The sequence below is a fragment of the Falco punctatus genome, assembly GCF_963210335.1.
Source record: "Falco punctatus genome assembly, chromosome: 7".
NCBI classification, from domain to species: Eukaryota; Metazoa; Chordata; class Aves; order Falconiformes; family Falconidae; genus Falco; species Falco punctatus.
The window spans coordinates 21,826,725-21,853,555 of NC_137587.1; the positions used below are offsets into that span (position 1 = coordinate 21,826,725).

Genomic DNA, 26,831 nt, shown 5'->3' on the forward strand with positions numbered 1-26,831 from the left:
AAATCATGCAGTATTTTACAGAAACATTGGATGGGAATAGAAAATTACTTCAATCATCAACATCCAACATTAATCAGGTCTCTATCTCTACTTTTAGTAAACACTATATATTGTATATACTAAAGCTTTTAAATAAGACGTTATGAAGGAGGAAACACATTACCGATGTAGCAAGACAGGAAGCTCATAGATGTCACCCAAGTCAAAGGAATTTCCAGCTTTAGATGCTTAAAGCAGCCATTTCCCATTTTTTGAATGACTTGCATACTCCTATCCTCTAAGGCCAGTGCAGGACAGAGAGAGAAAGAGGATCATGAATAGAGCTTACAATGGCTCTCTTTTTGGAGGCATTTGGAAACACTGCATTGACGTGACCTTTTTTTACCTGGTGTATTCTGATGAAATGCATTTTATATTGCCCTAACAGTCACATACGAAATATCCCAAACTTTGTGTCATTTAACGTTTTATTACCTCAGGGACACAACTTGTACAAGATACTTACTCCAGAGCAAAACTGACCTGTGTTACAGCTTGCCCACATTTTGGATGGCCTAATTTAGAAATAGCCCAAATACAGCTTCATGAGAGTAATGCTGAAAATTATGAATTATAATGACAACTGTTTATTTTAAGAACCAAAGTCTTTGGATTGTATTCCCATTGCTGCTGATTTAACTAATGACTCTAATTCTGTGTGTGTACGTACATGTACGTGTATCCATATGCAGGACATGCATTTTTGCGTTCACCAAGGACATTTCATCAAAAGTCTTCACATACTGCCTGTCAGTGATGCTTGGGAGCCAAGCCACCAGGCCAAGGAACATTTTACTGTCACACAATATGCAGAAGTGAATTAGGAAATCATAGAAAAGGCACAAAACAGGCCCAAGGCAGGCAGCAACAAAGAAAAAAATCTCAAAACATTAGAGAAAACTCAAACGCCAAGACACCAGGCAAAATCTCAACACCAGGAAGCCTTCCTTTCCTGAGCTGCCACAACACTCCTGCTCAGGGCTAAGGAATTACTGTGACAGCTGTGCGCAGAGAAGTAGGGCCATAAAGACGGCTCTTCAGACTCTCCTTGGGGCAACCTTGTTAATATAAGCTACGCACAACATTTGAAGGGGAAAGAAATACCTTTTCGAAGAGTATAACAATGCAACAACAGCGTGTTGCAGGAAACACTAAATCAGTTTTCTGCAGTGAAATCCTCAGTGAGCTTTGATTAAATAGTGATAGTGCTAATCTCTACGTGTCCACACTTGGGACCTTACATTTGCAATATCATGTGGTCCCTCTAAATGAGTTTGAAAGGCTTTCATAGATCAAGTTCCATTAGAGTTTCCCATCTTCTTGCAGGACAAAGCAATGATGTTTCCTCACTTAAGGTTCACTTAAGCTCCCAGTATATGCAGAGTTATACTGATATCACACTATATTGGCCACCTTCCATCACTGCAGTGCCCTGGGAGATGAGGTCTGGCCTGGAAAGCTGCCTGGATGGGGAAAAGAACCATTTCTGCAACAAAAGAAGAAAACCGAGAACCTCACATGTGAACTGCAGGCCTGATGGGACTACGATCAGGCACAGATGGCAAGCCTGTGACCACGCTGCCTGGGGCTCTGTGCTCACCAGACCTCACAAATTTGTTTTGAGCAAATCTGGGGTTGCATGTCCTCAGGAAAACCCCATGTGCTGCAGGATGATAACTGTTGGGGGTGCAGCAAAAAGCATTCCTCTTTCAGAGCTTTTCTCCTTTTTTCTGCTTTCTTGTGAGCAGATCACCCACACATGTGGCAAATGACCTGAAAGATCTCCCGTTTCCGCTGCAGCTTTCACTCAAGTGGTTTCACTCAAGCACTTCTTTAGATACAAGAATCCCCGTGCTCAGAAATGGATCTGTCTCGAGGATGAAGTGAGCCATCTGCTTAGCTGTGCACTGCAGCACCCTCAGCTTGTTAGGAGAGAGAGAAAAGCAAGCAGGATAACTACATCCAAGTGGAAAAGCAAGTGCAAATGCGTTTACACTGAAATTTGACCCAGGCCCTGCAGCTTACACTTTAAACTCAGTAACAGCACAAGTGTATTAAAGGTCAGGAGCATAAAACACCTTCATCTCACCTCTCTTCCAAAGATAGCATAGCTAACTGAGCTGCAGGGCCTGCCAGTCTGCCGACAGAGTGGCTAAGTACTCTCTTAGGGGAGAGTACCATTTACTGCATCATCAGCCACACTTCCTGAAATAGCCTATTTCTCCTTGGAGGCCACTCATCTGATCACCATCTACAACTTGCGGGGACTTTTGAGACCAGACAGGAAAACAGTAGAAACTTTCCCTTCGACATCAGCCCAGTCAGGTATGTCTAGCATGGCAAGAGCCTTCCCAGAGGCCAGGGTTTGGTACCCATCAGGCATGACAAAGTTGGTATCCTTAGTGAAGGTTGCCCCATGGCGTAAGACAATAAAAACAGATGCCACGTGTGAGGCAATCCATGTAAGCCCTGGCTTTCAAAGACATCACCAAACTAGGCACTTTCCAGACAACTTTGCTTGTTGTGAGATCTTAACTCCTTCACACGTCGCTGGAACAGATATTAAAAAAGGCAGTCGCTTCTCTAGCAGGTCTGCTTGCTCTGTAAAATTAGTGCTCACAGTTTTCCTCTTGCAGTTCAGCTGTAAGAAGGGTTGGGAATAGCTGTGCCTCGCACTATCTGGCTGTTGCGCAAAGCAAGCAATTAGAAGCACAAGCGTCCCCATTTGCTCCCACGCTTCATTTTTAATCTCATAAACAGAGATTGAGCCACAAAACAGAGAGAAAGATTTTTTTTGCAAGCTTAGGGGTAGTTAGATGCACGTTTGATGGGTGTCTGTGTGTTACCATGGAAGAATTCAGCTGAATGAAAGTTACAGCCATATGTGTGAGTTCAGCCCAGGAATGCTGATGTTAGTTATGTAGGTTCAGGCAAGTAAGGCTAAATATACACTTATCCTGGAGTGCAGCTGCAATCATTGCTTGATCCTGAAGGTGTAAACGTGATGTAAAGACTAGGTAGCAGTCCCAGTGTGGACACTTAAACTGAGCAGGCTTTACTGCTGGTGGTCGCTGGATGGCATTTCTCTCCTGAGTGCCAGCAATTCAAGATTTATGGGGATTCAGTGCATTTTATAAGTCTTTTTATGTTGTTCAGCAATTCAACTTCCAGTTACACTCACATACTGTCTGGTTAGACTCAAACCCAAGGGACTTAGTCCATGCTTCTGTACAGACCTGAATGCCAAGTGTCACCTGGTCTATCTCTTGGAGTTAAGTGATCTTTACTAACCTTGAACCACTTGCCATTGACCTGGGCAGTAAGAAGATGCCAGACACGAGCAGCCCTGCAGTAACTGCTTCTGTGTAGACTGTTATTGCCCACTAATGCTGCACAATATGCAGACTTTCAGCATTATGGGAATGAGTGTCTTCACCTTCATGAAGGGTCAGAGCAGGCACCCTGCCAGTCGTGGTGGAGCAGCTGATGCACAGAAACTCGAGCCCATACTGCTGTGGCATAGCATTAAGCAGTTCTGCAGGTCTCCCTGGGGCAGTAGTAACTGGGTTGATGGAGTGAGGGTCTGCTTCCTTAGGGTCTCAGTAAAAGCATTGTTCTCAAGTCAGATCTAGGTCACTGCTAACTCAAAAGCCTCACACCATGCTCCTTTGCCTGGCGTAGATGTGCCTTCAGAATTAGGACAGCCTTGGATACTGGTAGATAAGATAGAGGAAAAATGAGTGCTGGGAGATATAGGAGTACCTACTTTGCAATTTTCAATATCCTCCTGATAAGAGAAATGTGGGTGGGTGGGCGGTTTTTTTCCCAGATCTACTGTTTTCACACACAACAGAGGAATCAACCTCACTGCTCTGCAGTCCAGCCCAAGTGCAAGAGTTTTCCCAGAACACTGGGGTACACTTGAGAGATTATAGCTGCAGTCTGCAGATGGGCTGTCAACAACCGATTTTAAGAGATTAAAAAGTGATCCTCAGAATTTGTTGGCAGCATTCCCTTCCAGTGCAACTGTTCTGCAAATCAGAGTACTAATTTCTAATAAAAGTGCAAAAAGAAACACTGGGAATGATGATAAATGGTTTTGACTTGGCCAGTCCTGGGCTCTTTAGCCTCCATGGCTAAACCTCTTAGCGATTTGTTATTGCCTTTATGAAAAAGAAAGAAAGAATCCAGTATGTTGAAAATGGAATTTGGAACAGTCGTTTTAATTCTGAACAGCTCTTCTGTTTAACCATCTACCTCTTAATATTCTTTATTAGCAAACATTTCTGTGACAAAGATGTTGCTCACATACATGCCCAAGGAATGGCTTGTCATGGAGACACTTCTATTTGCCTGCAAACATTTCTGTTGTCTATTCTTCCCTGATTGTATACTATTCCTGGGAAATTCATTGTAGTCCTAATTAACCATTCTCAACCAGGCAAGCAGCAGGCATCAAACAGCCCAGCAGGATCAACTGACCCATCACACAACCCAGACTGCGGAAGAAAACACATGCGCAATGCTCTCTAAGTGAAGTGTATTGCGCTTGATGAATATTTGTAAACAACAGATCTCTTGTGCTAAAAGGATTTATTGACTGCCATAAACGATATGGAGACATCAAAGGAATTTGTACCAAGGTGGCAACCTTTTGTTGCATATAATTTTGTTTTCCTTTCCTTTCTTCCTTGGATATAACTACATAAGACAATCTCCCACATAAAGGAATTCAGAGGCTTCTCTGCTTTTGTTTTTCCAGGTCTTTCAGAAGCTCTGTCTCTTCTTTTCCCTGTACGTGGACGAAAGGCTATGGTGCAGAGCTTTACATACGATTTGGAAATAAATAATGGATGATTGACTAAGCTGGTGACAGACTGTAGCAGCAGCAGCTGTGTATGCTGGAAGCTCACTGCAGCTTGGGAATTCTGTAGCTGAATGGAGGCAGGGAGGGATCTCTTCTCCCGTTCACAAGGGCTTGATACCATTTTCATCACAATCTGGTTTTGACCCATTCAGAAAGGAGTGACACTGGTGGTTTGCCCCTGTAAGTGTTCATGAAGGACTTGATGAAAATTCTCATATGGCCAATAGTCCCATAAATGCCAATGAATGCACAAGGAGAACTGGCCTGAGGCCTTACAGGCTATACTGCTTCCCAGATTGATATCTGGTTTTGAATGTATATAGACTTGAGCCATCATAGCAGCCCTTAAAGTTTCAGTTTCTAAAAATCTCACCCAACAGAATAAATGCTACAGCAAATTCACATCCAGCTAGAAAAATGCATCAGCAGAACCCAGGTGCCCAGCCTCCTCAGAAACTTTTCCAGTTTCCTTGTAGGACTGTCCTGAAATGAGAGGAATCTGTCCTACACCTACCCATGTATTAACTAACCTATTGGGCAGAGAGAAACAATCACAGCTAGAGGAAGGTCTGAAGATCTCACAGATATGTATCCAGTATGTTTCTGAATATTTACAGTTCCACCCAAGAACACATCTCCCAGCCATGAACAGGACCCCACAAAGACAATTTCCTTCAGGTAAGCTGTGAGCTGGAAATTATTGTTTGGTGAGTCACAGATCCTAAAGTATTCCTACGAAGTATGTGACCACTGCATCATCATCATCATCATGATCATTATTATTATTGAGGAATGCAAGTGTACGCTTTTGGAATGTGCTAAGGAAATCTCAATGTGGAGGTGGAGAGACAGGCACACCAAGGCAGTTTTAGACACTGACGGCACCTTAGGGGCATCCAGACAGACACACACGCCCCATCTGTTGCAGAATGAGACAGATAAGCACGTTCTGCTTCTATGGACAAAAAAACCCACCACTGGACAAAAGACAAGCACAACAGCTAATACTGACCAACACCATGACCTCATCTCATGGCATACAGATACTGACTGCAACCTGGCTTCATTTTGTCCGAACATATGCCTTATTTCACAGTACAATGTATGTATATAATATATAAACTCTTCCTGATGCTGAACTCTGTCAGGTTTTCAAGCTGGGTATCATTAGAGGTGCTGACCACCTGCAAGACTGTATGAGGAGTCTAGTGGGCCCCAGGCAGCTGAAATCTAGATCTGGACATCACGTCATATGTTAAATGAAATGTGATGTATCTCTCAAGTACAAATCCTGTCTGACTTGAAAAAGTGATAGCTTCTCATGTTTGCCCTCAAGCACCACGTTTCCCTTGAAAAAGAAAAAACAAAACAAAACAGTCCGTTACAAGAACGGTCAACATGGTGACCCTATGACTGATGTTGTAATGTTTCTTAAATACTTTAGTACAGCCAGCATGTTATTTAGCTCCTCTCTAGGAGGAAGAAGCTGATGGGCTAAACGGACCTTTGCCAGTCATCCTGCACAAATCTTAGGGCAGCTTTAAATTCTCTGGCTGAGAGATCCAGCTCTCAGCTGAGGGATACTGTTTGGTATCAACATAGAGTCTAAGTTGGCCAACAAACAGCAATCATTCAGGCACTTCTGTTATCATCTATTTTGGGATTTACACAGTTGTGACGTTCTTCTTCATATTCACCAGCAATCTGTCAGGAAGAGAGCTCGGACATTTCTGGAAGAACTACAAGATGGAAAACTCATTTGGGTGCTTAGGCAACATTCAGGACTAAGCCACAGTTTAGTATATTCAGTATGGTTCATGATGCAAGGAGCACCCAGTTTTGTCAATATTTTATGACTTTTTCTGACCACATCTGCACGCATATCGACTGAGGCCACTGCCAGGCTCTTTTGTAAGAAAACTTGTTTCAGGCATCCACTGTTGACCAGTAACCAAAGGAAAGAATCTCAAAGATTTCCTTAAGACCAATGCATAGGGGGGGAGAGAAGGAAAAGTCACCTGTGTCTCAGTGCCCCCTATACCATGTATGCCCATGGCCTCAGGCAGACTCTGAAAGAGGGAAGCAACATCAACTTCCAATGACACTTTGCCACAGCACACTCCAAGAAACCACTCCCTTCCTCGATTGCTTCCACAGCTGCTCAAATCTGAGGAATTAAACCTCTGTGGCAGCCTCCTTTCCTCTGGCAAAGTCAGTGTTCCAGCACAAGACACATACATTGTCCTTGTAAATTCTCCTGAACAGCAATCAATAATGGTACAGCAAAATCTCTGGAGTTACTTAGACTTACTTTTTGCAATATGCCTAGCAGACAGATTGAAAAACGACCCAGCAGGATTTTTTCCTTCCTTATTTTTTAGGTTCCACACATCAATTCCACTCTAGCTACTGTGACTAATACCCACCACCACCACACCCACCCCGCAGGATTTCCTGATTCTAGATCACGCATAGTTTGAGAAAGATTTGTAACTTACTCATCATTTCTTGGCTTGAGGTACCTGAAGATGCTGAGCATCCATTTTCATAAAGTAAGATGTCGTGAAGATGTGTCTGGTAGGGCACCTGGAAATCAAAGCACTTGAAATCATGTCATCATTGCTGAATAGCTTAGCTGTAATTTCTTTCATGCTAGTGTTTTCACAGTTGTACTCTCGTGGCAAGTATGATGCTGTTTGCTTCTCCTTGAGGCTCTGGCTCTTGAATTCAAGTGAGTAGATGTATGTCTGTACCATGCTGTGACCACAACCTTGGCAACATCCAGAAATCTAGCAGCAGCGGCCTCACGTTACCGATGCATAAAGCCTGATTTACTAGTCCTGCTAACAAGGAATTACCCAGGCACAAGTTCCAGACCTGCATTCATACCTTTACGTGGAGCTGTGCTGCACAGCCACCCCAGTTTGCCCAGCACTGCACCACCACATGCCGTCACACTGGGCTGGACGTATCTCAAAAAGAAACTCAAGTTTCCATTTTAAAATGGCTTCCTGGTTGCAGAGGGAAGCTTGAACACATTGTACCGCAGCCGCAGCTTCGCCATGTAGAAGTTACAAGGGTAATGAAGAGACACCTCCCAATGTATTATTAGGAAAACAATCTCACTATATTTTCATGCGTCCTCTAATTTTTAAGCATGAGGTACAACCTACAAAATATCTGGGCACAGCAATGCACCTGAAGTACATCAAACCACTCTATGCAGACGTGGTACTTGGCCTAACGAAGCGAAGCCTGGTGCCAAGCGCTGCCCTCCCGCTGCCTGCACGGGGGAGCCGCACCCCGCTGGTACCCCCCAACTGGGGAACCTTCCAGGCGTCAGAGAGTGTCTACCCGTTTTTCAGCAGCATGTGGGAAAACCTGGATCAGGAAAATCAAAGCCCCCGCGCGCTGGTGCCAGGGCAGCAGGTGGGCCTGGCTGTCGCTGCCCTGATGCAGAGGGCACGGTGGGTTTGCTCGCCCGGCAGTACGGGTACCCACAGCCCCGCACCCTGGGGGGCCCTGGGCTGGTGCAGGTCGGGAGTGGCTACTGGTGGGGTCCGGGAGAGGCCAGGGCAGAGGAGAACCTGGAGTGAGGAGGGGGAGAGGGGGAGATGGGGTCCCAACCCGAGGACAGGGGGCATGAGAGCGCGAGGCGCAGGAGGGGAAGGGACCCGGCTACCGGGGGCCGGGGGGAGCCCAGTCGCGGGGGCCGGGCGTCGGGCTGGCCAGCGTGGCGAGCAGGGGTCCGGGCACGCACTCGCCCCCCGCCGGGCCAGCGCGGCGAGCGGGAGCGGAGCGGCGAGTCCCCGCACCCCGGGCTCGCCCCCGCCGCCCCTTGCCGCGCCGTGCGGGGCGGGGGTCGCGGCGGGCGGGGACGGCGGTGCCCGCGGCGGGCGGCGGGCGGCGGGGGCGGGCGGGGGCGGGCACCCCGCGGGCTGCGGGCGGGGGAGGAGGAGCGGCGGCCGCCGGAGGATGGGAGCGAGCGGCGGAGCCGGGGAGCGGCGCGGGGGCAAGGCCGGCAGCGCGGCGGCGGGCGCCGCGGCATCGCCCGCGTAGGGCGGCGCGGGAGCCGGGCGGCGCCGCGGCCATGGAGCGGGCGAGCCCGGCAGCGGGGAAGCTGAACGCCGGCGGCCGCGGGGCGGGCGATGGGCACGGCCCCGCGGGGGGAGCCCAGCCGCGGGCGGCGGCAGCGGCGGGCAGCGCGGAGCCGGGCGAGCTCATCGGGCGGGCGCTGGATTTCAAGAGCGAAGGGGCGCAGTGCTACAAGGACAAGAAATTCCGGGAGGCCATCGGCAAGTACCACCGCGCCTTGCTGGAGCTCAAGGCGCTGCTGCTGCTGCTGAGCCAGGAGCCGGCCGGGCAGCGCCCTCCCGCCGCCGCCGCCGCCGCCGGGCTCAGCGAGGAGCAGCGGCAGGCGGTGGAGGCCATCGAGGTCGACTGCTACAACAGCCTGGCAGGTCAGCGGGGCCGCGGGGCGTGGGGCGGCGGGTCCCCCCTCGACCGCACACACCTCCCTTCCCCTCCGCAGAACAGCGCTGCATCGCTTCTCCGCTCGTTTCATCGCCCTCCCTTCCGCCGCCTTCCATTTTTATTTTCGCTCTCACGCTCGGCACAGCAGCGCGGCCGGGCACGGCTGGGCGCCCGGCTGCCTCGGGGAGCGCTGGGGAGGGGGCGGCCGGCCAGGCCGCCCCTTGCGCGGGCTTCGGCTGCGGCCCCCGCCCTGCCCGGCCGCCCCGGCCGCTCCCCCGGGAGGCAGGTGATGGGCGTGGGACGCGCGGATCGCACTTGGGGAAATGTGGCTCGTCAGCCGGCCGGGATTGCATGCTGCGCTTCTCCTCAGCCCCAGATGTGTCCTTCAGTCCCTCCGCCACAGCTGCCGTTCTGGTGCCTGTAATTACCAGTATCACAGAGGGAGAGACTCCTGCTGCCACATCTCGTGTAAGGAAGGGGAAGGGGTTTGGGCGCTACTGCAGTAGCTCCAAATAGTACTGGATACAAAAAAAATGTTGGCCTCTTAGCAAGGAAAGTTGAAAGCGAATGCAGCGCTGGCTTCCCACTAGCTGCCGGTCACCACGGCGGTCAGCAGGGGAGCACGCCCTTTGCTCCCTGCCAGCTGGTAGCAAGTGCTGCAGGAGGACGGAGGGGAGGGCTGGGGGGGGTTAACTACTTTGTTAGTCTGATTGTGAAGTCCTTACGGAGCCAGAACTCCCGTTGACTTCAAGGAACTTCACCCAAGCGAGAACTGCAGGATCAGAGGTTATTTTTGGTCCCTAGCAGCGCATGGATTTTTTTCTTTCCAAGCCTGAAAGCGCATCTCTAAACCAAAAACTTGTGCCTGGGTACATACAGGGAAGAGCACGTTCATAACCTGGACAAGGTGCACAAACTAACAACGTTAATAAAGTTCTGCTGTTTTCCAGAAGGATGAAGGGTCACTCGTTGGCCTTTCTGTCCTTGAGGGGGAAAATGGCAAAAATCAGGACATTAGTGTGTCAGCTGTCACCATCACTTGGCTTTGGGCTTTCCAGACAGAGTTGGTTAGATTTGTTTCCTGTTGCCTAGCGCTAAAAAAGAGGCAGAATAAAGCGAATGGTTTGAAACACCAAGCCAGCATTTCCTCGTGTCTTAATATATGCCAGTCTGTTATACCTGACATGCCTTTTGGGATGTCATGGGGGGCACACCTTAGCCCCCTTTTCATCTTGTTTTCAAATACTCTTCCCTCAAAAGCCTGTTGAAATTGCATAGAGGGAGAGGCAGGTGAGATTCCTGAGCAGTACCACAATTGCACAGCTGTAATTTTGTCTCTCCAAATTTCTGTTCACAGGTTTATTAAAACCTATTGTATTTGGCAAGGATCATTTAGATTGGCAGGGTTATATACAAAGAGCCCATAATACTCTGAACAGTATAGCTTGGTGAGTTCCTGGGCTTGAAAAAGTACTGATGAGCAATATCTCTGCTAGGCACCGATGAGATGTGGTAGGTAGAAGGTAAATGAAGTGGGAGGGTTGGATGGGATTTGCTTCTGTGGCACTTTCTGCTGAGTACACAAGTTCCACTTGCTCCTGCTGACGGAGTTGGCCTGTGTAATGGTCATCGTCCAGCCCATTTATTTACCATTTGGGGTTTGTGGGGGGAATTTTTTTCACGGTTGTTTATATTTGATCTTGTCAGCAGGATCATTCAGTGTGAGAAACATGCTCCATCTTTAACCTAGATTTGAACAGATTTTTTCCTAAATTTAACCAGCGTGAACACAGGAGGAGATGAGTATAATTAACCCTGGAGTTGCAAGCAGTGCTTTTCCTGAGATAACCTCACAGCAGGTCAAGCTGTCATTTTACACAGACAGTTGTCACGTGTTTTCAGTAGATGGCACGCACAGAGCAGAGAACAGCATTTTTCTCGGAAATGTGTGGCTTCATGTGTGTCTGCAGAGCTGTCTGCAAGCAATTTTGAAGAAATGCCCTGCATGTTGGAGAGGGGAGTGTGCAGTTAAACTGAAATTGCAGCATTGCTACTCCTAGCCCAGTCTCAGAGCTCCCATTCTAGCAGGAGGATCTGTGAATTCGTGTCTGAAGAGAAGGGAAGAGGGGGGATGAGTTTCCCCAGCAATGCCATAATAATTGGTATACCTTTCTAATAGCAACTTGAAGAGGTGCAGCAGCGGGGCTCTAAGTGTGGTGCAGCGGAAGCCACCAGTTTCTTTACACAGTGGGTGCTAGCGGAGGCACCAGCACATGGTGTTAGAGCTGAGGTCAGTGTTACTTGACATGGGGAGGACAGGAGATGCATGGAGTTCTGCTTCTACGCACTGAATGAGTGCCTAGAGCTATTTTTAAAATAAATAAATCTGCATAGTGCAGAAAGCATAACAGGAGTACATGTTAATTCTAGAGAAAGCAGTTTTTCACTTAGCTCTGATATATACCCGGTAGCATTAGCAGCTGTCATCTGAGTGTCCTTATTAGCAAGTTCTTTTAGCACCTCCGCTTACTCTCTAAGCTTGGCATTTATGAAGCCCACCTTGCTTTTGCACTGTCATTTTGCATGTGGCCACCACACAACCACCTGTCAGAGATGTTTTGCATCACAGATATAGATGCACACACACACAATTTCTTGTTTATTTGCAGCACACCAGTCAGGGGAGAGCATCCACTATAGGTAAATAATGCACTAAGCCAAGTAAGTAGGTGAGAAATATACACCCAAAGGGGATTTTGGGCAATCTCATGGGCGAAGGCTGGGGTTGTTTGGTTGTTTTTTTGAATCTGACTGATTACATGAGTAAGAACATGTGGGCAAACACTAAACTGTTCAGTGCCTTTATTGCTTTGCAGAATGTAAATTTAGGCACAGCCATGCACACAGATTCTTGTTTAGCTCCGCTTCTTTTGTAGAGTATGTTCAGCAGGCAATTCTCATACTGTGAGGTGGGGTGGCCAGCTCTTGTATTTAATCAGAGCCCCAAAATATTCGGTGTGTTTTCTAAGGTAGAACTGTGTAGCACCCCCATAACCTAAACTATTTAGCCCATTTCAAAGGATCCCAGATCTGCTGGGTTTTAAATTCTTGTGATTTTTTTTTTTAAATATTTGAAATCGGCCTAGGATTTTCACCACTTGCCATTGGCAGTCCTGTGCACATTTCTTTCGCTAAGCTGCTAGCTAAGCTTCAGTTTAAGCTCCAAGAGTTTTGCCTTAAAGGGACTCCTCCTCACATCTGCAGAATCCAGTGCCACCATGTTCTTACACAGGCCTGCTGATGCCTCCCTGCATTTTACCACAAGTCTCTGGTAAATGTCACCAGACGCAAGGGCAGCAGCATGGTCAAGGCTCCCAGAAATTGCTAGGGTAGGCAAAGAAAAAGCCTACCAGCAGCATAGAGCCTTGCAGAATGAATGCAGGGTTGTAAGGCAAACAGTCCGTTCTTTATGACTCACTGACGGTCTCTGACCTTGAGGAAGCCACTTGACCTCTTTTTGCCTCTCTCAGCTCTATTGAAAAAGAAAGAACAGGGACCACAATCTCATCCTGATGGTGCATCCAACTGAGTTTCCCCCAAGTCAGTGGTCTGCGTTCTTTTAAAAAAAGGTGAATGTATGAAGAATGCCTGTGGAAAAGCAACCTGGCCAAATATCCCTCAGATCTTAGCCTCCTTTCCCGCTCCTACAGCATCTTTGATCTGGAAGAAGCTTATATGCTTTATGTACTGCATGCAGGTAGGGATCATTTACCTACTGCAAATGCAATCATTACCCTCATTAAACACAATTATTATTTTATTCCAGCATTACTGCCTAAAAGTTTACAGGATCAAAAGGACTATGTCTGCTCTGCAGAGAGAAACGAGTCCTAGTCGTTCCAAAGTAGCGAAATACCAAGGGTAAGCATAGTTTTAAGCTCTTCTGGTGAGGGAGTGTTGCAGTGTGATAAGCAAACCTTTGTTGGTTTTCCGAAACACGTGGAAATGCTAGAGCTAATCCTGGCAGGAGAAACAGAACCAGAGGGAGAAGTGGGTATACGAGGAGTGGCACTGGGGGATCTGGGTTTCCAGTTGCTCTTCCATGAGCTAACCAGTTGTGTTACCTTCACCAAATCTTTCCGTTCATTGAACCTCTGTTTATCCATCTGCGTTTATGATGTCTTGGCAGTACTGTAAGGCTTTGTTAATTACATGAATGTAAATTAAATGTAATGTGTTTATATCCCCATTCAGGTATGTTTAGTTTACTGTAGGAGCCTTGGCAGAAGGGCACACATACCTGCACAAAGCATTAAAAACGTAGCCATCCAGGATACATCTCAGCTTGGATGATGAGGTTTGGCCTCCTATGCTGGCAGAAACGTGCACTGGTATCATTCATGACTATGCGAAGGTCATAGCGACAGTCCCACAAAACATGGCACTTCCAGCAGCGTAGGAACCTCCTGGCAGCCTCGGGCTCTAGGCTGGGGCACAGGTACTACCCCCAACCATCACCAATTGTGCAGACTTTGGCGAGTAGTCACACTGAGAAATCCAAGTAAAAATATTTATAATGCTTAATCCAAATAAAAATATAACTAAACATGAGAAAAGCTGGTAAAACTTGTCTCTACTGACCACCCACTAGGACTCCTCACAAGGAGTCTCTGCTAAAATCCCACCCCAGTATATAGCCATTAACAAGCACAGACTCTACCAGGACACATGGTGCTGTGGGTGTTAAAGCAGTTTTGGATTGTTGCTTGATGTGAAGTTTTTTTTATGCGCTGCATCAACAAAAAACACCCTCTGTGAGGATGCCGTGTGGTGGGAAAGACAGCAGCACAAACAGAGCAGGATGTGGTCTGCACTTTCGTGGTTTGAGGGTGGAGTTACCCAACACTCTTGGTTTAGATACATCTACCCAGCCAGGGTGCATGGGAATATCTTGTTTTACAAGCCTGATGCACTTACTGCTCCAGGTAGGTGCAGCTGCAGCAGAGAATAAACACAGATGACTATGTGTGGGGTTTTAGTGATAGACCCAAACCCTGACATGTATTTAAGAAAGAAATGGGGTTTGAAGCCGTTGTCATGAATTAATCTTTAGAAATACTCAGTATTTACCTGTTTCCTTTTGGAGAAAAAAATTCTCCCTCTTTGTGGAGTTTCTTGTGCATTGAAAAGATGGGATGGAAATATATCCAGATGCGGGGGGGCGGGAGGGAGGAAGGGAAAGGATGGCAAGCTGCCACCAAACTTGGTTTAAGTGATGCATGTCTGACAGCGTCTCTCTTGCTGAGGCAGGAGATGCATTTTGCTCTATATATGTCACTGTCCTTCCCAAGCCTTTTCAAAACTTGAGGCTTTGGGGTGGGGGGTGTTCTTTGCAGCCACTTCTACCACCTGTTTAATTCCCATTGCATGAGGAGAAGCCTGTCCCAGATGACCTTGTCATCATTTGCCTGAAAAAGAGTACTGAGAAAGCATAGATCCCCTGGCCAAACTGCCCAGAGGAGCTGCAGTCTTGGTGAGTTGAGATACATCCAAGTCTAGCTACTGCTTACCATGGGAGATGAAGCAAAAGACATCAAAAATCACAAAGCTTCTTCAAGAACAGAGCAGTGGTTGATTTGTTTACCTAAAGAGTACTGATTGTTCTCTACCTTGACAACACTGGTATATTTTCTGAGAGTTCTGTAGTAGCACATCCTGTCAGCTTTACTCCATCCTCTTCTGAAATGCTTTCCTAGAGTTTCCTCCAGCAAAAGTCACAATGAGTCACACCCTCTTAGACCTCCACAGGAGGACTCCTCAATTCATGGAAATGAGTCAGGCACAGCACATTTTCTTTCTCTGATAACCCATGGCAGAAGCAACAGCTGGGAGCAATGATCTTTATCCGTCATAGCTTGATGTGCCAGAGCTCTCATCTGTTACTGTCCATAGGCAACAGCTAATGTCATGATCTTTACTTCAAAATCCACTCCATTCTCCCCACTCTCCAGTATTCTTGACATGCCGTTGCCCTGAGGCTTATAGGCTGGATAGCACCATCTGCTTCTCCTTGGCTTTGTCCCGTGCACCCGGTTCTCCCATCATGTTTCTCAGCTCAGGAGTCAGGGCTGCTTATGCAGTCCGTGTCTTTACCCTTCGAATTCCTCACTCTCCCAGATGCAACACAGCTACGTTAGACTTTCTGACCTCCCAGACAAAGTTTGTCCCTTCCCAGGCTTCCCCCATCTCTCCATTCTGCCAGTGAGGCCCTCTCATCCCCTTTGTTCTCATACTCTGCTGCACAGCGCCTTGTGCCTGATTCCTTTGAGGTGATTTTTCCTGCAGTATATTAGTGCAGGTTGGACCTTCTTGCCATTCCTGGCTCTCTTCAAGGTCCATCTCTGCTGTGGCACCTTTTGGAAGCCAGTCAGTTGGTGCTGGTTACCTATTTATGTATAAAAAGGAGGAGCACCTTTCTGCAATGGTGTGTACATGTGCAAGCACATGACTATATTCTGTATCTTCACATCCTTTGTCATTCACCGTGATAAAATTACCAACTCTTCAGATCAGGGGCATGAATTGTAATACATGCCTGTCCTGCGCAGCCATGATCACAACTTTGCTCATCACAGCAGCACATACTCATCTTGAAAGCCTTAGGCTGTGTAAGTCACCACCCCTGAATGGTTCTGCAACAGCCTCCCAGCCAACAGGAGTCGTGGGAAAAAAGGCAATCTTGTGCTGTTTGCACCTCTAGCAGTTGTGGATCTGTTTGCCAAAGAATCCAGAATTGTCTGACAAGCTCCTGACTATCACAACATCTCAGTCCTATTCACTCAGATACACCGTGAACAAGGCATGAACTGCAACTCTGTACGTGTTCCTAGGTGCAGAGAATAACCACCCTTACATTGCTGCCTAAGCCCTTCAGGATACAGGACACTGTTCGTTGCAAGGCATTGTCATGAATTAATCTTTAGAAATACTCAGTATTTTTCTTTCTCCAGCACATCCATGTTTGACAGGTCAAGTCTGCCCTACTAAAGCGAGTACTTTTCTAGCCACTGCTCAGTATTCCCTTTCTTTCTTCAGTAGGCGCACTGCCCATTGCATTTACTTGCTGCCAGTTTAGGGGGCTGTCATGTAGATTGTTCTGCATCAATGGCAACAGCAACTCCTTTCGTATCAGAGTGGCAGGCAGCAAAACTCTGCTAATCTGGCCGTTGATCTAGTTGCCTGGGAGCTGCTGGAAAGGAGCAGCTGGGTCAGCTACCAGAGCCGCCAAACCAGTGTTCCTCAAATTTTGATTCCAAAGATCCTGTGATGCCCCGATTGCAACTGTCAGTTTTCACACCTTGGGTGTTACTTGAACATGGACACATCAGAGACATGTAAACAGCTCATTACCTACCTGAGGAAACTCAAGTGAGGTATCTATCTTGCTATAAGTCATCTTGTTCTGTAAAGCAAGGGGGTTTAGGGCCCTCTCGGTAGAAATTCGCTACCCATCTGATGCATCTGTAAGGCTTAGCCTAACATGCAAAAACTGATTTCAAATCAGCCCAGCTGGATGCTGCTTATCTGAGGTCTTTCCCAACTTGAAAGACTTCAGTCTTGACTCCAGCCAGCAGAGCTGTTTACTACTACCTGAAGCAGGTGGAGAGGAGAATACAAAACAAGCAGTGGGGTATCCTTGCCCTGCACGTTCCCCAGTGTAGCGTGTGAGAGAGGAAATTTACTCCTGGAAGGAAATAAAAAGCAGAGGAAGTGTCTGGGACTTAAAAATTTATGTCAGACCTTTAGTGCTTCCTTTGGCTGTTCCTGGGCTGATGTGACTAACCAATGTCTGCCTCCGTTGCGCTGTGCTGTTCCTACAGTCGCCATCTAATGCACAAATTCACCCTGATATGAAAAGCATCTTTATGATACAAAGAAGGATCTTTCAAGCAGGAAAGAGGCTGTGAGAATTCACATTGCTCTGCCCTATGCCCGCTTCCAGAGAGAGAGAGGGCAGAAAGATTGTGTTTCATCCACACTTTCAGGGAATAAGTCTGTGGAATGGCCACAGCCTCTCCCAAACAGGAGCTGTCCAGGGAGGTCATCACCCCATCCAGAAGCAGAATGATGAGGGAAGGAGTCTGTTATGACACTCTGGAAAATCATTGTAAGTCAGCCCTAGCCATTTTTCTGTAAAGGCGCCTTTTTTCTTGTGTAGCTTTTCAAAATGAATCAGATCAGAATATCTGCCCCATGCTGTAGCAACGATTCGCTCATCAAACAGCATGGTGCAAAGTTAAGCCTCAACTCCTTTAGTCACCATATTTTTTTAACACTGGCATAATTCAAATCCTAGATTACTATGCTCTTAAATGCTTTGCAGTGATTAATTGCTTAAGACATGTTAGTGCATTCATGTTGCAAGGAAACCAGAGCAGCATAAGATCCTCACCTATACTGGAAGTACAAAGAAAATGTAGTAATTTTCCTTTTTACATTCTCTAACTACTGTGATGGAGTTCAAACTGAGGCAGCTCAGGAGCTTTGCTCATGGGGTGGGGTTGGGTAAATTAAATTAATAGTTTAATACAAAATAATTTTTAAAACCCAGGGCTGATTAACTTGGACTACAGTGCCAGAAGGTATCATGGAGTTAAAGAACCTAATAAGGTTAGAAAAGAAGGCTTAGACACATAACTAATCAGAACATTCACTGCTGTATTAGGATAAAAACTGTAAAGCAAGTATTCCATTTTCATGCTTGAGAACCACTGCTAACTGGTTTGGATTTACGAATAAATTTCTCTGAGATTTCCATTTCCCTGTCCACAGCCATGTCACATAAATGACTCAGTCATCCTGTGATCATCTAGCATATTCACATCCTTTTCCTCTTTATAGTTTCCAGCTCATGAGCTCACAAATTCTAGCAAAACTTCTTTGTAGTCCCAAAGAGCACGGTTTTACATTTTGTATTACCAACTTCCACCCCAAATAAATTTACTGCTGTGTTCTTTTTATGTCACATTGTCATCCTTGTGCCTTTTGACAGTACCTTAGAACTTCACAGTCAGTAGGGCGCTCCTACTTTTACATAGGGGCATTAACAAAACACTAAACAAGCTCAACTCTGAAATTAATTCCTGAGGTATTCTACTGGTGATTTCTACTTACAGACCGATACTCTTGTCAACAGAACCCATTTCGGCTTCTTTAGCCACCACATAATTATTCCACTACATCTTCACCTTCCCTAGCTTAACCAAAAAGACACAGTCAAGACAGAGAATTGTATTATTGGCCTGATTCAGTACAATGATTCCGGTGTTCCTGTTGCCTGAAAACAAGTTTTCTACTTGGGGTGGAAGTTACCCTCCACGTGCTCCTGATCAGACACACAGACTCCTACCTCCTTCTTCCACTGCCAGCAATGCATTGCACACGCATGGTTTGTGAAGGGGGTGGGAATGATCTGAGACCTTTATCTGAGACGCTTTACCACAGCTTATATTAAAGAGAAGACATCTTATTAGAGGACTGGCTTATGCTCCTGCACAGTTGTCCCTCTGGTCCTTTGTTTTCAGCCCGATTTCCAAAGGAAATGAGTCATAAGCATGTATGTTTTCCATCAGTCCCCTCTCAATAACTGTCAGACCTGTTGGCCAACTAGATTTGATGGAGAAACAGATGTCTCAGTGGTGCTAAGTTTATACAGTGTAAAGGGAGGGCAGGCAAGAGGCAAAGACACGAAAGGCCCAGCTGCACGAAAGGGTGACACTGAAGTTCACTTTACATCGCCTACCAAAGCTCAGCCAGCTGCCACTGCCACAGGGTTAGTTGGCTGTGTCGCTGACAAACCGCTCTCCTCTGTAAGTTTGTTTAGAGCATTCCTTAAAGGAAAACAAGGTTGAGAGCTTTGTTTTATACCTGTCTGTCTTCGGTTAGAAAACAGTTGACTTGGGCATCCTCTGCCTATTTGATTCTGTCAGTTGTTCTCTCCATCGCTCCCACAGAGACTGTAAAGGTTTTTCTGTATTTCAAACCATTATTAAAATGGAAAGGCTTTGGGCTACACTGGACCTAGATAAAACATGTGAATGGGTTATCATTTTAATGAAGGAAATGTTCTTCCCTATTTGACCTCTCCATCTTGCCAAATGAGTCTTTTCAGCCAGGGAGTGTTCAAGGAAAAAACAAAAGCATTTCAGTCCCTATCAATTATAGATGGTATGAATACACAAGGAGGTGGCCCCAGAGACAGCCTGCTTAGCAGACTCTGCAGCTGTCAGCTCTTTCAGGTGTCCTGGAGGTGAACTGTGAGCCACCACAGGGCACAGCACACAGATGTTGTGGAGCCACGTAATTGTGCCTTGTTTGTGGTGCAGGGTAAAGTGCTAGCTTTCAGCCTAAATTGAACATGCTGCAGTAAGCCAGGCTTGAGGCAATGCACAACTATCAGTGACTTCATTTGAGAGCCTTCAAGCTGTTCCAGCTGCATTTCACAGTACTGCTGTCAGTTATCTGAACCACTATGAGCAAAGGATACTTTACCCTTCAGTAGAGAAGGCAGCTTGAAATCCATCGCTTCCTCCAAAATGTCTCCGTACTTTAACAAATCTCCTCCTTGTCTCAGATGGGTTTAAGAAAAAAAACAACATTCCCTTAAGACCTTAATTTCACTGTGTAATATATTCTGGTAAGAATAATAAAATATTTGATAGCACTTGTTAGAGTTGGACTGCTGCTGAATTCTAGGCACTTACAAGATAGTTGTCACCATCTGATGCTCCTGATCTCTGATAAAATTCTATGTACTTTTGCCTTGTGAAAATGGCTCAAGAGATGAGATTCCCCCAGTGGGTGGCAATAGCAACAGGGAGCCAGACGAAAGGGTACGATGCAGAGAAGGTGCCATAGTGAGAGAGTAAAGCAACACAAGGTGAACCAAAGCAAACCATGAGGAAGAGGCGGTGGACCAAACAACAGCTGGAAGAGTAGATCTGAAGGCCAAACATCCCAAGTCATATCAACTGGACTAGACTGAACTAGATGGATGTGTACTGATTTTAAAAGATAATGACAGATCAAAGATTACTAGATAAATATAAAGAGGAGGAGGAAAACTCTAGGGGATTTAACCTGGCAGATTAACAGTAACAGCCTTGGCAAAAACAAACAGAAGGGATGTCCACCTCTTCTAATGTGGCTGCAGGAAGAGCTAGTATTTATAGCTATTATAAAATCAAAATGATCTAGTAGTTAAAAGTTGACTAAAGCTTTTGCTCTACCAGTGCTTTGCTCAGACTTTGCTCCTACTTCTCCTGGCTGGGAAAATCAAAGGCATGGAGATTAGAAGATGCAATATGAAGATCATTTTCACCTTAAGCGCTTTATTTTGGTGGGATAAAGATTTGCTGTTACTCAACTGAGAGCAGATTTTGGCTTGAACAAAAAAACCCAAAAAACAAGAACAAAATTCTTGTTTGCTTGACATCTAGGTTTTAGCTTCTTCTTTAATATTATCATAGCTAGGAATTTTCAGTAGAGCCTTTGGTTCTGATTTGAAGGACCAGTAACTATTGGAACTGGTAGGTCACAATACTTTTTCAAAACAGAAGCTATGAGGATCATATGAAAAATTTGCTAAAATTCCTTGTTTCTCAAAGCTTTGATCCTTTGAAGGAAAACTGCAGTGTTGTATCACTGGATTTGTGACAAAAAAAAGAAGCATAAATCACTACAAACTTGCCTTAGAATAGCTTAAGAATCATTTCGAGATAACACTTCTAAAGAACTTTGTTTTTGAAAATTAGAAAGTCTGAAATAGGGGAACATAAACACACAGAAAAGGCAGAAATCATTCATGCCTGCTGTTACTTACATATTCACATCTGGCTAGGATGTTGCTCTGACAGGACCTTCCGACAGGGATTAGCACTAAATGGCAGCCATCAAGGAGAACTGAAGACCGTTCATGCTCTGTGTGTTACAGAGCAATTAATAACAGGACTGCAGATCTGAACAGCAATTCCAGAGTCTTCTGCCCATACCCATGCATGGTACAAGGGTACAGATAAGACATATCCTAGGTAACGTTTGCTTAGGCTGCTCTTAAACACTTGCAGAGCTAGGATCCTTCCCAAGTAGTCTCTTTCAGTGCGTCACTCTCCACTGCTAGAAAGTTCTTCTAGCTGAGATGTAAGCCCTCTTCTTAGTTCCCAAGTACACGAACAACAAGTTGTATCCTGGTTATACCCTTCTTTGCATTACAGGTGGGTTTTTTTCTTTTTACGTGTATGAATGCTGTTAACTTACCTTCCCTCACTGTCATCTTGAAGGCTTATATTCTGACTTCTCTGAACCACTTGTTACTGTCAGGGTCCTCCCATGGATTACATCCGCAATTTATTTCAAGATTGGCTTCCAAAATGAGACATTGTACTCTCACGTGTCTGCCAATGGCTTTTCGTACATGTCAGTGTGCAATTTTTTTTTTCTTTTTCATTAACAGTATAGCCTTGTTGACTTGAGCTGGTGACCCTCATCACTCTTCAGATCCTTTCCAGCAGAATTCTCCACCCAGCTGTTCCCCTGCTGTACTTACATAGTAGGGTTTTTTCTTGCCTAACTGTAGGACCTTTAATTGCCCCTGTCAAATCGCATCCTGTTTTTATTAGGACACCACCAGTTTGTGGGTATCGTTTGCAATTCTGCCCATGTCTTCCAACTGAGGCCAGCTCCTCACATCTTGGTGTTTTCTGTGGATTGATGAGGCAGTCTGCAGTCTGTCATTTAGGCTTTTATTGACAATACCAAATACCATGGGGCCTAGGACAGATCAGTGCAGAACTCTACTTAATATTGTCTTTCACTTTGTTAACAGAGTTACGTCTATTCATTTAGACTGTGCTCCTTCAATCTGCTAAAGAAAATGTCACTTAAGTTTGTCATTTGACTAGAGTAAAAGCCAACATACGTAACATCTACTGCTTCTCCTTTAACTTCAAGATTGATTACTCTATTGCAGACTGAAGTGACACTGATTTGTTCTGACAGCTCACATTAGCTGTTACTCATTTCCTTGTTATCAGCCCTGTGCACTCCAAGGGATGGCGATAGGCAGAGTCCTAGGGTGGGCTGCCAGCCACAAAAAGCCTGACAGGCAGGTTCAGCAGATCCTTTAAGAACTGCTAGATACATCTTAAAATGTATGATGGTGGAAGCATCAGCGTACTGCAGTCACTACTACTGTCCCTCTCCTAGAAAAGCTAATTGGAACTGTGAAGTCAGGGTCTTTCTTCTGGAAGAGGTATGAAGGGCTCAGGAGCAGCAGAGAACTGAGGGAGACCATGCTATGTGTTGGAAGGAAAGCATGGCCAAGGCGGCAGGGTGGGGAGGAATGGTTGGTATCTGTCTACAAATGGAGAGGCAGGCTGAGAAGAAGGGGAAGGCAACTTGGAAGACGTGGCTTCTCTTTGTGGTCTCCAAACATTTGTGGATCCACACCTCATTTAGCATTAATCCCTCCCTACGGAGAGAGACAACCTGTCATACGGTTTGGATTTTAATTTTCCACACGTTTCTCCTCAAGCAGAAACATACGGGCATGTTTAGGCCTTTTTGGTACCTGGAGAGGAATAAATGAGAGCCACTGGCTGGAAAGTTGGATTGTCATTCTGATATTCCCTTTTCATCCCATTAAGGTTGTCCAGAAACTTGGAGTCAGCTGTTCAGATTATTGCCAGACATTATCAAGCTGTCTATAATTAGCTTTTTATTGGTGAGAAGCCAGAAAATCCTTTTTGTTTGCAAGCTTGGACTATAGAGAAAGAGAAGAAATATTTCATGGAAGAGATTGTTTGGAAACTGCAGATCCTAATTAGTGTCTCAGCCTAGCAGTGAAACTGCATGCAGCTTTTTTCGGGGGAAAAAAAAGATGCTTTAAACATCCTCTTTTGAGGAATGCTGGATTGCATTCTTGAAAGGCACAGCACACATGGAGCTTTACCACCTCAGCTCTGTTCCTTGGTGTAGGCTTCTTACATTCCTGCATGTTATATTGGCTCCTTCTAGTGCCAATCTGGATTGAAATTTTAAGACAGGTTAAAACATAGTTTCAAAATTGAGCTGTGCCATCCACACGTAGCCTGTGCAGCCTGCACACTCAGGACCAATAACTTCAACTTAAGAGAAATTTGAATAAGCGTTCCAGTAGTCCAGATATTTTTACGCTGTACATGAAAATTACACTAGTTTCAGTCCAAGCTGACACTTAATCCAAGATATCCCTTTACATTTTCAGCACAATCGTATGGGACACATTTTAATTGATTTATTTTAGAAGTTAATTATAATTTAAATTACTAACAGTGGACACCGTAAGCTCCATGCGCTTTTTGTAAACACCATTTACACTGCAGCATGGAGAGATTAACGATACATCCATTAGTGGCATGGTTAGGAGATTGCTGTCTATTCCAAGACAAACATTATTCCTTTTTCTCCCCTCCTGGTTTTCTTTTTTCTGTTTCTTTTTTTTCCTGTTTCTTTTTTTTCCTTTTTTTTTTTTCCTTTTGTTATATTCCAATAATTTTTCTTCCCAAACACTTTAATCAAACCAGAACTTACTACTATCATGTTTTATCTTTTCTGAGGAAGAGCATCTCTATGAAGGATGCCAAGCCTTCTGACATAACAGAAGTATGAGACTCTCCTAGCCTGTCCTACTATTTTGAGTCTTAAAGAGATATGAGAACAAAGCCTGTTCAATGATATATAAAGGTCTTAATCAAATGTCTGAATAAAGCCCTGAAGCAGTAATATCAAAGCATCAATCATATGTTTTCCAAAGTAGAACCAGAGCAAGAATACACACCATCTTCCTGCAATTTAAATAGACTGTAAGTGAGCTGCGGGCTGCTATACTTAGGGCAAGATCATATCAGAAAGTGAAGTACCTTGCAGAGTTTAGTTGTGGTTATTTCTGGGAATGTCACTGTCAGTTTGTGAAATGCACATTGAATTTGTAGTGGTTGGAGTACCTAGCACTTGCTTAGGAGTAATAATCCACACAGGCTGTTAAACTCCAGTGGTGGAGTCAAGAACAAGTACAGTAAAGAGGGAATATCTACTTCAGGTTTAAGCAGTAATGGGTTTAGCTACTTCTCTCTGCTTTGCAACCAAATCAATCAATACAAGCTGTTTTTTACAGTCTAAAGGGTGGGAAACAAAGGTGGTTTGGATTCAGACCCTTTTGCATGGGTACATGAGTGGTTCAGCCACATGACTTGCTATTAGCTCTTGCACAGGACACATGCTCCAGCCTCCAGGGTGTATTTGCAAGGAGTAGCTTTCAGCGCTGCAGCCCACTGTGAGTATATCCAGCAGAGAAAAAGATGATTCAGAGCAGGAATACGATTGTGGTTAAGGGATCTGCTAGAGAGGCTGCTGCCATACACACCTAGGGAGATTAGGTTCTGCTTGGATTTCACGATTATATAAATGCTCCTCTTGGTCCCCAAGCTGGCAGCACTGCGTCTCTATCTCCCGAGCACCTTGTCCCAGACTCTAAACTCCTCTTCTACCCCCAAACTTTGTCTTCTCAACAGACCTTATCTCCCCACCCCAGTGGGTCTGTGCCTCTGTCCCCACGTGGCCCTCAGCTCCAGCCTCCTCCTTGCAAGAAGCATCAGTCTCCCTGCCTTTCTGTCATAACTGAGACAACCCCTCTCAGCTTGGTTTCCACTTTCTGCTCTTCTTTCTTCCTGTGACCAGTGACCCAATAAGAGAATTTTTTTGCTCTCTTAAGTTCCCAAATCCCCGCTTTTTCCTAGATCAGATTGTGCCTGGGGTGGACTGAATACTCAGAGGATTTGGGTACCAAATTCTAAAGCACCTCTATGGAGTACTACATGCAGTACTATACTGGTTTTATTTTCAGAAGGTTATCAGTTGGCCAGCTATACATTACCCTGGGGATAACAGAAGGCACCTGCTTGACACAAATGATAACTGCCAGATTACAGTTTGCAAAGTGAAATGATGAGAGGACATGAGACAAATCCAAAGAGACAGTCACCAGAGATCTTTAACAAGGGAAATATATGTTTCCCTAGCCTGTTTCTCCAAAATACCCGAAAAGTCTTGGCTGACATTTTCCAAAAGCAGACATCAAAGGTAGACATTTCACATGGATATTTTAGTCCAAAAACTTAAAAACTAACAAAGTTATGAGTAGCTGACTCCTCCAGTGGAAGGCACAAGGCAGTCTTAAAAGTAGGCAGCACTACCAGCTTACCTGGGTGACGGAGAACTGCGAACAAGACAGGAGTTGTGAAATAGGAACTTGCAACCCAAGATACTGCTGTAGGGCAAGAACATTTTCAACAACAGCAAATGAATTCCTGTTATGACTAACAGAGTGTGCTGAGCCCAAGGAACATGCCATGGGGAAGGGATATGCTAACATTGCTTGCGCAGTAATTTGGCTCACTCTCTGAAGTGTTCTATAACATGGAGAGGTCTTGAGCCTTGCCTACAGCGGGAATTTAGCCACCGGTATAAACTGTGTCTGGAGGATTGTTCTGGCTCACAGATTTACCCTTTGGTGAAAATTGCCAGGTGGGCAAGGCTTTAGATATTGTTGTTCCAAATCTCCATGTTAAAACCTGTACATCCTACTTCCAGACCTAGTTCTTAGCTCAGCCAAAATTAGCAGCCAGAAGTTTGGGCCAAATGGAGCTATATGCATAACCTGCAGAGGTAGTCATACAGAAGAGGCCTCTCTAGTAAGATGCTAACAGACAGCTTCAGTTGAACTTCATTTTGAGGGCTCAAAGAACAGCTATAAAAGTGAGAAAAGCTGAAAACCAGGGGGTTTTTTCAGTAAGAGACTCCAGGCACTTCTTTATGCAGGCTGTTAAAGGGAAGATGAAGGAGTGACTTGACCAGAATCTCAGAGTACCAATGCAACAAGGAAACACAAGCTTTTCAGGGTAGCAAAGGTGTGGCTACTAATTGCACCAGTGGCTGGTAATTGCAGCTAAACAAAAAAATCAGTATAGAATCATAGCGATGTTTCTTAAACAATGAAAGTAATTAACCTTTGGGAGAAAAGGGCTGTCATGGATCCTTTCTCACACCTATCAAGCCTAGATATCTTTTTGAAAGACACTCTGGAATTCAAAATTCAGTCAGGGTGCACTAAAGTAGAATCCAAAACGCTCAGCTGTCAGGATTTTAGTTACAACTTCCCCCCATTGCTAACCACCGCTACTGGTTACGATTAAAGGTGTAGATGTGTTTTATCTCTACAGGTGCTTTAATCTTTGTTTTGCCTAACCTTGTGCTGAACAGTGTCACACAAATTAGTTCTATTGGTACAGTTATCTACTGGTACCAAATCTGTACTGCACCTCTCCGATTGTTGCAGCTGATGGAACTGGCTGGCATA

The 26,831-nt window shown here is 45.4% G+C and overlaps 1 protein-coding gene across 1 annotated transcript in view; it reads left to right on the forward strand.

Annotated features, from left to right (window-relative positions):
- Positions 1 to 254: 254 nt before the first annotated feature.
- Positions 255 to 26,831, forward strand: part of TTC9 (tetratricopeptide repeat domain 9) — a 36,257-nt gene continuing 9,680 nt past the window's right edge. The window contains exon 1 of the mRNA XM_080396138.1: positions 255 to 9,366. Within this exon, the coding sequence (XP_080252264.1) occupies positions 8,997 to 9,366 (370 nt within the window). The 5' untranslated portion in view covers positions 255 to 8,996. The remainder of the gene's footprint in view (positions 9,367 to 26,831) is intronic.